The sequence below is a fragment of the Lathyrus oleraceus genome, chromosome 7 (genome assembly GCF_024323335.1).
Source record: "Lathyrus oleraceus cultivar Zhongwan6 chromosome 7, CAAS_Psat_ZW6_1.0, whole genome shotgun sequence".
NCBI classification, from domain to species: domain Eukaryota; kingdom Viridiplantae; phylum Streptophyta; class Magnoliopsida; order Fabales; family Fabaceae; genus Lathyrus; species Lathyrus oleraceus.
Window position 1 is genome coordinate 319004758 of NC_066585.1, and position 14254 is coordinate 319019011.

A 14254-nucleotide genomic window follows, 5' to 3' on the forward strand; every position below is an offset into this window, starting at 1 on the left:
CACTCTCTCACGAGCTGCTGCTCTAACGTGAGAACATTTCTTGCTCTTATATTCTGTAATATTTTCTTATTGTTAGAAGCAATGTTCATTACTAATCATATCATTGATAAGATATTTCCTCATTGACTCTGTGAAGTCTGAATACTTGAGAGGATTAAGGGATTGTTTCTCTTAGACGGTTGTTTGTGTAATCTTTCAAGATTAGTGGATTAAGTCCTTTTTGAAGGCGAAATCACCTTGGTCGGGTGGACTGGAGTAGCTTTGAATTTCAAGCGAACCAGTATAAAATTATGTGTTGAATTCTTTTTATTCTGTGTGTGTCTAAGTTCTTAAAAAGTTTTTATTTTCCAAAACAATTCAAACCCCCTTTCTTGTTTTTCTCTACCTTCAATTGGTATCAAAGCTTCGGCTTTGTTATTGATTTTCTAATCAAACACTTAATAGTGTAGAGAGATCCAGCGTGAGAAAAACCTATGGCCAACACCAATGAAAGAGATAGTTACAATGCTAAACCTCCAGTCTTTGATGGAGAAAAATTTTATTACTGGAAAGATAGAATTGAAAGTTTCTTTCTGGGCTATGATGCTGATCTATGGGACATAGTCATAATCGGCTACACACTTCCTGTGTCTGACGCTGGTGTTGCCATTGCCAGAAGCAAAATGACAGAAGCAAAATGACAGATGATTAGAAGCGCGAGTTCAAAAACCATCACAAAGCCAGAACGATACTGTTAAATGTTATTTCCTACTGTGAATACGAAAAGATCACCAACAGGGAAACAACTAAAGAAATACTTGACTCCCTAAGGATGACTCACGAAGGAAATTCTCAAGTCAAAGAGACAAAGGCCCTGGCTCTAATTCATAAGTACGAAGCCTTCAAGATGGAAGTCGATGAAGCTATAGAGGTAATGTTTTATAGATTTCAAACTTTAATTGCAGGACTCAAAGTTCTGGACAAGGGCTACACAACTGCATATCATGTCAAAAAGATAGTCAGAAGCTTGCTAGAGAAGTGGAGACCAATGGTCACATCATTAAAGTTATCAAAATATCTGAACAATATCACCCTTGAGGAACTCGTCAGTTCACTCAGAAGTCATCAGATAGAACTTGAGGAAGATGAGCCTCAAAAGAAGATCAAGTCTGTAGCACTGAAGTCCAGATCTGAAAGACGCAAACCAGAAAGGAACAAAGCCTTCCAAGCTGAAGAGGAAGAAAATGACGACTCTGAAAAGGAAGACTCTGACGATGAAGAAGAGATATCCCTTTTGACCAGAAGGGTAAAACAACTTTGGAGAAAAAGGAACAACAACTTGAGAAGACCAAGACCCAAGGGAGATTGCTCAGAATTAACTTCCAAAGGTAAATCTAACAAAGAAACAACATGCTATGAATGTAAGGGAACAGGTCATTACAAAAATGAATGTCCAAAGATGAAGAAGGAAAGCTATAGAAGAGAAAGTTTCAAGAAAAACTCCTTCAAGAACAAGAAGGGACTGATGGCCACCTGGGACGACAATGGATCTGATTCCTCTGAACCAGACTATGAAGAACAAGCAAATGTTGCATTCATGGCTACCACCTATGGAAACACATCAGATGCAGAATCTGATCCTGAAGAGGTATTTTCTAATCTTTCTTGCTCTGACCTTGAATCACGCCTTTCTGAATCTTTGAACTCATATCGGAAACTTAAACAAAAATTCAAAGCACTAAAAAGGGTTCTTGAAGGAACCATCGAAGAATGTGATAAGCTTGAGATAACAGTTTCAGAACTGAAAGATGAAAACCTAACTCTGACAAAAGAAAGAGACTCCACAAATAAACAAGGTTTAAAACTTGAAGAAGCGTTATCTCAAGCCCCATAAACTTCTAACACAATAATATATGAATATGAAAAATCTTTTCAAATTTTTCTAAAAAAATGGGATAGAAAGAAGCAGAATGGCATCCATGATTTATGGAGATAGTAAGAATAATAAAAGAGGGATAGGGTATGTCCCCAGTGAAGATAAATCTCCTACAGATGACAAACCAAAATCTCATTTTTCTTATCACTACACACATACACAAGCACAAAGTTTTGATAATGCTAGAAAACCCAAAGTTCTAAGAAACTCTGGGAAAACTAATCACAAAGGACCCAAAAGATTCTGGGTACCAAAGGATAAGATTGTTTATGTTGCAGATATCTTATGCACCAGAGTTAAGACACAAATCATGGTACCTGGACTTTGGATGCTTGCAACACATGACGGGAAGAAAGTATATGTTCCAAAGCCTGGAACTTAAAGATGCTGGCTTCGTAGGTTTCGAAGGAAATTAGAAAGGAAGAATCAGAGGCTTCAGAACTATTGGTAATGGAACTCATAACCTATTATCAATAAGTCAATTAAGTGATAACGGTTATGATGTAATCTTCAATCAAAAAACATGTAAAGCAATTAATCAGAATAATGGAACAGTTCTATTCACTAGCAAGGGGAAAAACAATATTTACAAAATAAATCTTTCAGATCTAAAAGATCAAAATGTAAAATGTCTGATGTCTGTTCATGAAGAGCAATGGGTATGGCATAAACGCTTAGGCCACATTAGCATGAGAAAACTCTCTCAGCTAAATAAACTCGAGTTAGTCAGAGGTCTACCTAAACTGAAGTATTCTTCAGAAGCTCTGTGTGAGGCATGTCAGAAAGGAAATTTTTTGAAAACATCTTTTAAAAAGAAAAATATTGTTTCCACCTCTAAGCCTCTAGAACTTCTGCACAAGAGTGAGTCTCACTCTGTATTCACTAGCTTCTGTTCCAAAGTGCAAAATGAATTTGACTCTAAAATCATCAGAGCCAGAAGTGATCATGGTGGAGAATTCGAGAATAAATTTTTTGAGGAACCATTTGATTCTAATGGAATATCCTATGATTTCTCCTGCCCTAGAACTCCACAACAAAATGGAGTTGTAGAGAGGAAGAATAGGACACTCCAAGAGATGGCCAGGACCATGATCAATGAAACAATTGTGGCTAAGCACTTTTAGGATGAAGCAATAAATACGGCGTGTTATATTCAGAATAGAATCTCTATTAGATCCATTCTGGAAAAGACTCCCTATGAACCGTGTAAGGGAAGAAAACCCAACATTTCTTATTTCCATCCTTTTGGATGCTCTTGTTTTATTCTCAATACTAAAGAACATTTGAACAAGTTTGATTCAAAAGCACAAAAACGTATTATGTTAGGATACTCAGAATGCTCTAAAGGCTACAGAGTATACAACACAGAAACCAAAATTGTGGAAGAATCAATACATGTTAGATTCGATGATAAACTTGACCCCGAAAAGTCAAAGCTAGTTGAGAAACTTGCAGATTTGGAGATCACTCTTGCAGGCTGTGACGAAAAGACTAAAGCACCAGAAGTATCTGACATACAAAGTCTAGATGCAACTTAAGCCTCAACTATCCACAAAAGATCAAGAAGTCGCCCCAACATCTCTGAAGATTTGATTCTGGGAAACAAGGATGAACCTGTCAGAACTAGGTCAACATTCAAAGTATCTGAAGAAACTCCTCTGGGATTAGTATCTCTAATCGAACCTACTTCCTGTGATGAGGCACTTCAAGACAATGACTAGGTTCTGTCTATGAAAGAAGAGCTAGATCAATTCTCAAAGAATGACGTCTAAGATCTCATCCCAAAGCCTAAAGGAACTCACATTATTGAAACCAGATGGGTGTTCAGAAACAAACTGGACGAAAAGGGATAAGTAGTCAGAAACAAAGCATGACTGGTGGCACAGGGTTACAGTCAACAAGAAGGCATTGACTATAATGAAACCTTTTCCCCAACCGCCAGGTTAGAATCTATTCGCTTACTTGTTTCATTTGCTGTAAATCATTCAATCAAACTATATCAGATGGACGTCAAGAGCGCATTCCTTAATGGTTATATATCAGTAGAAGTATATCTCAATCAACCTCCAGGTTTTGAAAACTCTAAATGTCCAGAACACGTTTTTAAACTTAAGAAATCTCTGTATGGACTAAAACAAGCTCCTAGAGCTTGGTATGAAAGATTAAGTGATTTTCTTTTGGAACATGATTTTATTAGAGGAAAGGTTGACTCTACACTCTTCTATAAAAACATTAGAAATGATCTCATGATATGCCAAATATATGTTGATGACATTATTTTTGGTTCAGCTAACCCCTTTGAATGTCAAGAATTCTCTGAGCTAATGCAGGCAGAATTTGAAATGAGCTTAACGCAAGAACTAAAATTCTTTTTGGGAATTCAAATCAATCAAGCTTCAGAAGCTACCTACGTATACCAAAGTAAGTACATAAAAGACATTCTGAAGAAATTTGAAATGGCTGAATGCAAACTTGCTAAGACACCAATGCATCCGACCTGCATTCTGGAGAAGGAAGAAACTAGCCAGAAGGTTTGTCAGAAGCTCTATCGTGGTATGATAGGCTCTCTTTTCTATCTGACGGCTACACGCCCTGATATTTTGTTTAGTGTATATCTTTGTGCCAGATTCTAATCAGATCCCAGGGAATCTCATTTAACAGCTGTTAAAAGAATCCCCAGGTATCTGAAAGGAACCCCTAACCTTGGCCTGATGTATGAGAAAACATCAGAGTATAGGCTCTCTAGTTATTGTGATGCAGATTATGCAGGGGACAGAATGGAATGTAAAAGTACATCTGGGAACTGTCAGTTCTTAGGAAATAATCTTATATCATGGGCCAAAAAAAGACAATCAACCATAGCCCTATTCACTGCAGAAGCAGAATACATATCAGTCTCACTCTGCACTACTCAGATGCTCTGGATGAAAAGTCAACTTGAAGACCTTCTGATCTTTGAGAGTAACGTTCCTATCTTCTGTGATAATACTGCTGCAATTTGTTTAAGTATGAATCCTATATTGCATTCCAGAGCTAAGCACATAGAAATCAAACATCACTTCATTAGAGACTATGTTCAGAAAGGGATAATATCTTTAAAATTCATTAATACAGACCATCAGTGGACTGAAATCTTTACTAAACCCCTCGCTGAAGACATATTCTCTTTTATTTTGAAAAATCTGAACATTCAAATCTGTCCAGAATAATTGTGCTTCTCTGAAACAGCAAAATAAGACAATGAATTAAACATCTGGTATATGGATCTGACTCTGATGCTTCTACCAATTAGGAGTCATCTGAATCAGAAATCCTCAGGACCCAACCCTTTGGTATTCCTAAAGATCAGATAAATCAAGATGTGGAGCATCATGCGTCTGACCTTGAAACTTCTAGACAACTGTCTAGCAGAAATCAAGAGACAAACTCTTGAAATCTCCTCGAGCAGTATGCTAATTTGGGGATTAGACCTCCATCATGGGCTATAATCATTTCTCCTCCAAACGTGCAAACTTAGATAACGTGCTTCATTTAATTGTTTAACATCTAAACTACTACTAATGATGTCGTTTTGCATGCATCTATGTGGGTATAAATTCATTTCACACATCACAATCTTACACTCTGAAACTCTAGTAACAGACTATCGATGTCACACTGGATGTTATGACATCCAATTCTGCGCAGACAAGAATGATGCAGAACGTGAATGTAAAGTACAGTAAATAACACAAAGAATTGTTTACCCAGTTCGGTGACAAACACACCTACGTCTGGGGGCTACCAAGCCAGGGAGGAAATCCACTATTAGGAGTATTAATTCAGGCCTTAAACCAACTGTTTAATCCTATCACTTAATACCTACCCAATGCAATTTCAATCTAAACTAAGACCAGAGTTCCTACTCACTCCCCCTCAATCACCACAGTGATTACAACCTTTAATTAGTTTAAAGTTTAATGGCGAAGTTATACTTCAAACAACTCTTGATTGTGCTTAACAGCTTTAATCAAGAAACATAGCACTCACGCTTGAAAGCTTAGAGTGACACAACACTTACAACTCAATGAACACTTAGTTCGATGCAATCATCTAGGTGATAATTTCTTGGCTCACAAATACAACCTAATACAAACCACAATTAAAGTACAACAGTGAAATATGATGATCTAATAAATGCTTCACGCTTCAAAACCCTGAATTGCTGAAAGTAGGATTGCCATCCTTTTATAATGCAGCACTTGGGCCTTGTACTTGTATTTCCTAAAATTAAGGTTAAGCAAGTTAACCTAATTTCCACATATTAGGGTGCTAACAGATAGGCTATTTGTTAGGTCTATTAATTGTAGCACAGTTGTTAGTTTCCTGGATTTTAGCTCAGTTGTTAGATTCCTGAAAAATAGCCTGAGAAAAATACTGAAACAGAAAAACTAACTAGCCTACACTTTAGCATATGCTGTCAGGAATGAATGTCATAACATTGAGTTTGACGTCCAGAACATAGGTCATATGCTAGGTATATTATTCTCCTGAAAAACAGACTGAAATAAATACTGAACTGTAGCAGAAAAACCAACCTGCCTATAATTCAGTATCTGCTGTCAAGGATGAATGTCATAACATTCAGTTTGACATTCAGACAATAGGCTATGTGCCAGGTCTGTTACTCTCCTGAAAAACAGACTGAAATAAATATTGAGCTATAACAGAAAAACCAACTATTCTATAGTTCAGTATCTGCTGTCAGGGATGAATGTCATAACATCCAGTTTGACATTCAGTAAATCCTGTATTAGCTAATCCTGCAGCATACTACTCAAGCATGTCATGACATCAGTCAAGACATCAGAGTACAATTAGTGTTTTAACACAAAATGCAGCCAATCAAAAACATCTACAAACTCCCCCTTTGGCAATGTTTTGGCTAAAACAACTTGGCATCACAACAGAGTTCACAACAGCGGAAAACACACATCCAAGCAGAGAATTAACTTAGCTAATACATTCAGCACACATAGAAGTTGAACAGCAACACACTCAGCACACATATTAGTTAAAAATAAACTTCAAACAGCAGCAGCACAGCTAGCAAACCGCAACACACTCATCACACATAGAAGTTAAACATCAAGCTGCAGCATAACCTCTGGATTAGAGGACCTTCAACTTCAAATAGATCTGTTCAAGCAAATAACAAATCTGTTGTCCTGGGGTACAGGTGTTACTCCCCCTTTTTGTCAAAAATGTTGCCAAAACAACACTTAATAATACAAACCAAAACAAAATAAATTACACACAAATTTCAGAAACACGGGAAATGCTCTATTCATCTGACTCAGAGTCAGCATCATCATCAGTGCCATCATCAGGACTGGCATCCTCTTCTCCCTCTGCACTTTGTCTTGCAGCTCCTTCTGCAGCATCAACAGCTTCACCAAGCACATCACCTTCAGTTATCTCCAACTTGATAATCAACATTTCCAAAGTGAGCTTCCTTGCCTCTAACTCCTTGCACGTTTCTTTGAGTATTGCAATGACAACAACTTTACCTGGTTGATTGCAAACACTTGATGTCTCTCCTGTTGCCATGGCAATGTCAGGAACATGCGTACCTAGGAACAATTTATGCTTGAAGGCCAAAGGGTTGTCTCTTCTCTTCACAGAATCATTCTCGGTTAATATGTTTGGAAATTGATTCAACATAATACCACATATGAGGGAAGGAAAGGCTATAGGCCCCTTCACACTGAAGCTTCCTGCATGCTTCATGGTTTGATAAAAAATATAGGATCCATAGTCAAAATTGGCTTTGGTTCCAACAACATATATGAACTTTCCAAGCATTACAGCCACTGTAGATTTGTGATTGGTGGGCACCTAGTTAGCAACTCCAATTTTGTGCAGCATTGCATAGTTGACACTTAGTTTGCTGGCCACCAACTTACCTTTGAGAGGCCACTTCCTGACTTGATTAGCAGTGATGACTTGACAGATTTTGTTGTCAGTCACCTCAAGCTCAGGTTGAGCTACATCAGGTCTTCCCAAATACATGTTAATTACTGAGGGAGAGAAGTTTACACACTTGCCCCGCACATATAGTTTTATGAATTCCTTAGACTTTCCATCAGCACATTCTTCAGACACATTGACAATAAACTCCTTTACTAACATCTCATAGCACTTTGAGAACTGAGTCACAGTCTTTATTAAACCTGCCTCTTGAATAAGGGCCATAATCTCCTTACATTCCAGGACATTCTGAACCAATTCCCTTTCCAAAGCCAGCCTCTTCTGATAAACATATTTCCACCTGTTTACACTTGAAGCAAAATGGAACGATATGTTGTCAATTGGTACCTCAAGGACACTAGCTGCAAGCTTGCTAGTGGTTGGCTTCTTCTTTGACAAAGAGGCAGTGACATCACATGGAACATCTGAGTTAGACTCCACAACAACAGACTTGGTCTTCATTTTCTTGGGCACCCCTTTGCTCCAAGATTTTGTTGGACCATGACCTTTCCTCTTGAGGGAACTCTCTGCCACCTTTGGATTGGGAGAGGTTGGCACATCAATCTTCTTCCTGGGGGACCTTTGCACCACTGTTTTCTTTTCTCTCCTAGTCCTGACCCTTTTGGCTATGCTAGGGACAACTGAGGTTAACAACTCATTATCAGAAAATTCCTCCAGGTCTACTGTTTCAGCTTCACAGTTAGGGTTGTCACTGACATCATGAGTGACACGGACTTCCTCACCACCCACATTATCTAAGGGTTTGTCAATATTTGACCCCTCATGAGCATCAGTGTGCTCAGCATCATCAGATACATTCTTTCCTAAGGAGACTGTATTTTCTTGACAAGCAACATTATCAGGTACAATAGTGTTTAAGGGAATGGAAACCCCAAGAACCTTATGATTACCAGACAGTATTCCAGTCACCATAGTTGCAATGGCATTGTGAACATACCTGGAGCCTTCTCTGGTTTATTCATCAAGCGCGATTGCTGAGGAGAAGCCTGAGACAGTTTCTTTAGGTCTTCTTGCATGCGAGGTATTCACAGAGTCAGCAACAGGATCTTTCCTGTTAGGGTTGCATGATTCAGAGCTAGAGGAATCGGACATGGTCGTGGAGGAAGATGAGTTGGATTGGTGCGACATGATGAATATCTTAGAGGCGAAATGAAAAGTTTCTTTGAGAGAAAGCTTGCAAGACTGAAAGTTGAAACGATGGAAGAGGTAACGCTTGTTGCACGAGCAATATCTATTATTTGTTGACCAATCAGAGCGAACTCTCAAATGTTTAATAATTTGAATTATTAAACAGGAAATAACTAACATCATTAGTTGCTATAAATCCTCATAAGGATACATTCCCACTTTGCCCCTTAAATTGTCAAACTGAGTAGCATCCAATGTCATGACATTCTGAGTGACATTGTGCTAAGTCTGCATCTGGTTCATCCATACCAGTGGGGAACAACTGCTACCAGATGCTAGGTACTTAGCTTCTGCAGTGGATACACAATTCTGTTTCTCCCTTGTAACTACACCATTTTGATGAGGATTCATAGGTGAGGACACCTCATGACTTTCAATCTGCATAGGTACCATTAAGTCCATGGGCAAAAGTTCCAGGGTTTTGGATGTTTTTGGATGTCCAATCTTGGGATGTGACATCTTGGCTAGCTTGCCCATCTGACATTTTCCACAGACTTTTCTGTCATCCCCAAGCAGATTTGGGATTCCTCCAACTGCTTCCTTGGATATGGTCTTCTTCATTCCTCTTAAATGAAGTTGTCTAAGTCTTCCATGCCACAACTTCACTTCCTGTTCTTCCTTGGCTAAGGGGCACTTTGAGGAGTAGGTTGAGACTTTAGATTCCCACAGATAGCAGTTATCTTTGGATCTGGATCGTCTCATAACTTCCTGATTACCTCCATTCATTACCACACATACTTCCTTAGTGAATTGTACATTGAAGCCTTGATCACATAGCTGGCTTATGCTGATGAGGTTAGCAGTTAGTCCTTTTACTAACAGCACATTATTCAGCTCTGGAACTCCAGGACAGTCCAGCTTACCAACACCTTTGATTTCTCCTTTAGCTCCATCATCAAATGTCATATACCTGGTAGTATGAGGCTGTATATCCACCAATAAGTTACTCATCCCAGTCATATGTCTTGAGCAGCCACTATCAAAATACCAGTCGTCTCTGGTAGATGCCCTTAGAGATGTGTGAGCTAGTCTAGCAACCCATTGTTGTTTCTTGATGGGGGCATTATGCTTAGATGCCTTCTGCTTAGGTCTGGCTTGAGGGGTCTGGTTAGGAAAACCATGCAACCTGTAGCAGAAGGGTTTTATATGACCAAATCTACCACATTAGTGACATCTCCATCTCTGAAATTTCTTCCTCTGATGGTTACTCCTCCTGTTTCCCTGATGTTGTGACATTGGTTGTGACTTCTGCTTGATTTTCTGAACTTCAGCCTTTGAGCTTTTGAGTTCAGTTGAGGATTTCTTAACAAAGCCTAAACCAGACATGGTTCCTGACTTCTGTCCCACCTTTAGAATCTCTTCCAAAGTGTCAGTTCCTTTATTCAGCATTCTGATGGATTTTGTCATTTGTTCTAGCTTAGAGGTCAGCAAGGTTATCTCACCATTTAGACCATCTATGACTGTCAGATGCTTCTTTTTCTCAACTTCCAGCTCCTTGATGAGTTTCTTCTGCTTTTCTCCTTGTATACACACTTCTGCACTTTTGACACATAGCTCTTTATATGAAGCAGCAAGTTCATCAAATGTAAGTTCATCTCCACTTGAGTCATCATCAGAGGCACAGACACTAGTTAGTGCAGTGACATGTTTAGCAGTTTCTCCTTCAGATTCACTCTCAGAGTCTCCTTCAGACCAGGTGACAAATAGTCCCTTCTTTTGCATCTTGAGGAAGGTAGGGCATTCAGATCTAATGTGACCAAAACCTTCACATCCATGACACTGGATTCCCTTGCCTTGGTTGAACTTTTCTTCAAATTTTGATCTTCTACTGATGTCAGATGAAGTGTTCTTGACATTAGGTCTGCCCTTTTGATCAACCTTCTTTATGAACTTGTTGAACTGTCTTCCAAGCATGGTTATAGCTTCTGAAATGCTTTCATCACCTTCAATATTTCCTTCTTCTGAATCCTCTTCAGTATTTGATACAAAATCTATGCTTTTGTTTTTCTTTTCAACATCCTCACACAAGCCCATTTCAAAGGTTTGGAGAGAACCAATAAGCTCATCAACCTTCATATTGCAGATATCTTGAGCCTCTTCTATAGCTGTGACCTTCATGGCAAATCTCTTGGGCAATGATCTGAGAATCTTTCTTACAAGTTTTTCTTCAGACATTTTCTCTCCTAAGCCACCAGAAGTGTTGGCAATTTCAAGAATATTCATGTGGAAGTCATGAATAGTCTCATCCTCTTTCATCCTCAGATTTTCAAACTTGGTGGTCAGCATCTGAAGTTTAGACATCCTCACCTTGGAGGTACCTCCATGAGTTGTTTTGAGAGTATCCCAAACTTCTTTAGCCAGCTCACAGTGATGCACCAGTCTGAAGATGTTCTTATTTATCCGATTGAACAGTGCATTCAAGGCCTTAGAGTTTCCAAGGGCTAATGCATCTTGCTCTTTGTCCCACTCTTCTTAAGGAATTTGCATAGTAATTCCATCTTTGCCTGTGTTCGTTGGATGTTCCCATCCTTTATTGACAGCTCTCTAGACCTTGTTATCCAGAGATCTCAAGAAGGCTATCATACGAGGTTTCCAGTCATCATAGTTAGAACCATCCAGCATGGGTGGTCTATTTGAGAATCCTACATCCTTGTCCATGGTACTAGAAAGTAACGTCCCTAGATCTCACTCAGAATTTAACAGGCAGGGTGCCTGCTCTGATGCCAATTGAAATTCTAGTAACAGACTATCGATGTCACACTGGATGTTATGACATCCAATTCTGCGCAGACAAGAATGTTGCAGAACGTGAATGTAAAGTACAGTAAATAACACAAAGAATTGTTTACCCAGTTCGGTGACAAACACACCTACGTCTGGGGGCTACCAAGCCAGGGAGGAAATCCACTATTAGCCGTATTAATTCAGGCCTTAAACCAACTATTTAATCCTATCACTTAATACCTACCCAATGCAATTTCAATCTAAACTAAGACCAGAGTTCCTACTCACTCCCCCTCAATCACCACAGTGATTACAACCGTTAATTAGTTTAAAGTTTAATGGCGAAGTTATACTTCAAACAACTCTTGATTGTGCTTAACATCTTTAATCAAGAAACACAACACTCACGCTTAAAAGCTTAGAGTGACACAACACTTACAACTCAATGAACACCCTAGTCCAATGCAATCATCTAGGTGATAATTGCTTGGTTCACAAATACAACCTAATACAAACCACAATTAAAGTACAGCAGTGAAATATGATGATCTAATAAATGCTTCACGCTTCAAAACCCTGAATTGCTGAAAGTAGGATTGCCATCCTTTTATAATGCAGCACTTGGGCCTTGTACTTGTATTTCCTAAAATTAAGGTTAAGCAAGTTAACCTAATTTCCACATATTAGGGTGCTAACAAATAGGCTATTTGTTAGGTCTATTAATTGTAGCACAGTTGTTAGTTTCCTGGGTTTTAGCTCAGTTGTTAGATTCCTGAAAAATAGCCTGAGAAAAATACTGAAACAGAAAAACTAACTAGCCTACACTTTAGCATATGCTGTCAAGAATGAATGTCATAACATTCAATTTGACGTCCAGAACATAGGTCATATGCTAGGTCTGTTATTCTCCTGAAAAACAGACTGAAATAAATACTGAACTGTAGCAGAAAAACCAACCTGCCTATAATTCAGTATCTGCTGTCAAGGATGAATGTCATAACATTCAGTTTGACATTCAGACAATAGGCTATGTGTCAGGTCTGTTATTCTCCTTAAACCATACTGAACTAAATACTGAATTGTAGCAGAAAAACCAACCTGCCTATGATTCAATATCTGCTGTCAAGGATGAATGTCATAACATTCAGTTTGACATTCAGACAATAGGCTATGTGCCAGGTCTGTTACTCTCCTGAAAAACAGACTGAAATAAATACTAAGCTATAACAAAAAAACCAACTATTCTATAGTTCAATATCTGTTGTCAGGGATGAATGTCATAACATCCAGTTTGACATTCAGTAAATCCTGTATTAGCTAATCCTGCAGCATACTACTCAAGCATGTCATGACACCAGTCAAGACATCAGAGTACAATTAGTGTTTTAACACAAAATGCAGCCACACTACTCTACACTCATGCCCTACACAAATCATCTTTCTCTCAGTTCTTCATCATCTTCATTAAGGTTTCTGCATTTTCAATAAGTTCTTCGTTCAAACCTTCATCTTCAACCTTGTTCTACATGGATGCTCAACAACAATCTGTCTACAACTACTCACAACAAATGGATTCAACAAATCAAACACCCATTTCTACTCATCAATCTACTACAACTACTGGAGTTGTCTCAACCCTCATCTACAGGGAACCCCACATTCTTGACCATAAACCTCACATTCACCTAGCAACACCATTTGAGAAGCTTGAGGTACTGTGTGAATCACTGGTGGATTTTAAAAATATGAAGAGAAACGGCATAGACCTAACTGAAGAGTTAAGAATGCAAGGGTGGGAAACCTATTTTCAGAGACTCTACGGCCTTGTGTACACATATCTAGTGAAGGAATTCTGGCGTTTCGCAGACTCAGATGATCACTACACCGTCTCTCATGTTCTGGGAGTTAAAATAGTCATCATTGAGAAATCAATTGCCTCCCTTCTGAATATGGAAAAGACAGGAGGAAGAAGAATCTACAACATCAACCCTAGGGCAAAATACTTGTCCTAGGAAATAAACCCCACTATCTTTCAACAGAACACTGAGGGCAAACACTCCAAGAACAAAGAACTCCATCAGAATCTCCGTGTCTGGATGAAGATCATCCTAGGCACCATTCATCATCGTCATGCATCAAACTCTTCTGACTACATCAACACATATCAAAAGTGCATTCTGTACTGCATCCACAAGGGGCTGAAACTGTGTCTGCCAGCACTGCTCTTCAAGTATCTTAAAGACTCTATCAAAGATACCAGAAATAACATGAAGACCAGAAACTACATTCTTCTGGGAAGAATTATCTCGGATGTTCTAATCGAGAGTGGCTTAGTGGATCACCTGATCCATCACAATCTAATGGAGGGTGTCACTGTTGACACTGGGAGACCTCTGA

At 38.8% G+C, this 14254-nt stretch overlaps 1 protein-coding gene across 1 annotated transcript; it reads right to left on the minus strand.

Moving 5' to 3' along the window:
• Nucleotides 1-7237: 7237 nt before the first annotated feature.
• Nucleotides 7238-8857, minus strand: LOC127103613 (uncharacterized). The gene is made up of 2 exons (XM_051040862.1): nt 7925-8857; nt 7238-7792 (listed from the first exon to the last, which is right to left on the minus strand). The coding sequence occupies exons 1-2, from the start codon at nt 8855-8857 to the stop codon at nt 7238-7240; spliced, it is 1488 nt and encodes a 495-aa protein (XP_050896819.1).
• Between the last annotated feature and the right edge of the window lie 5397 nt (nt 8858-14254).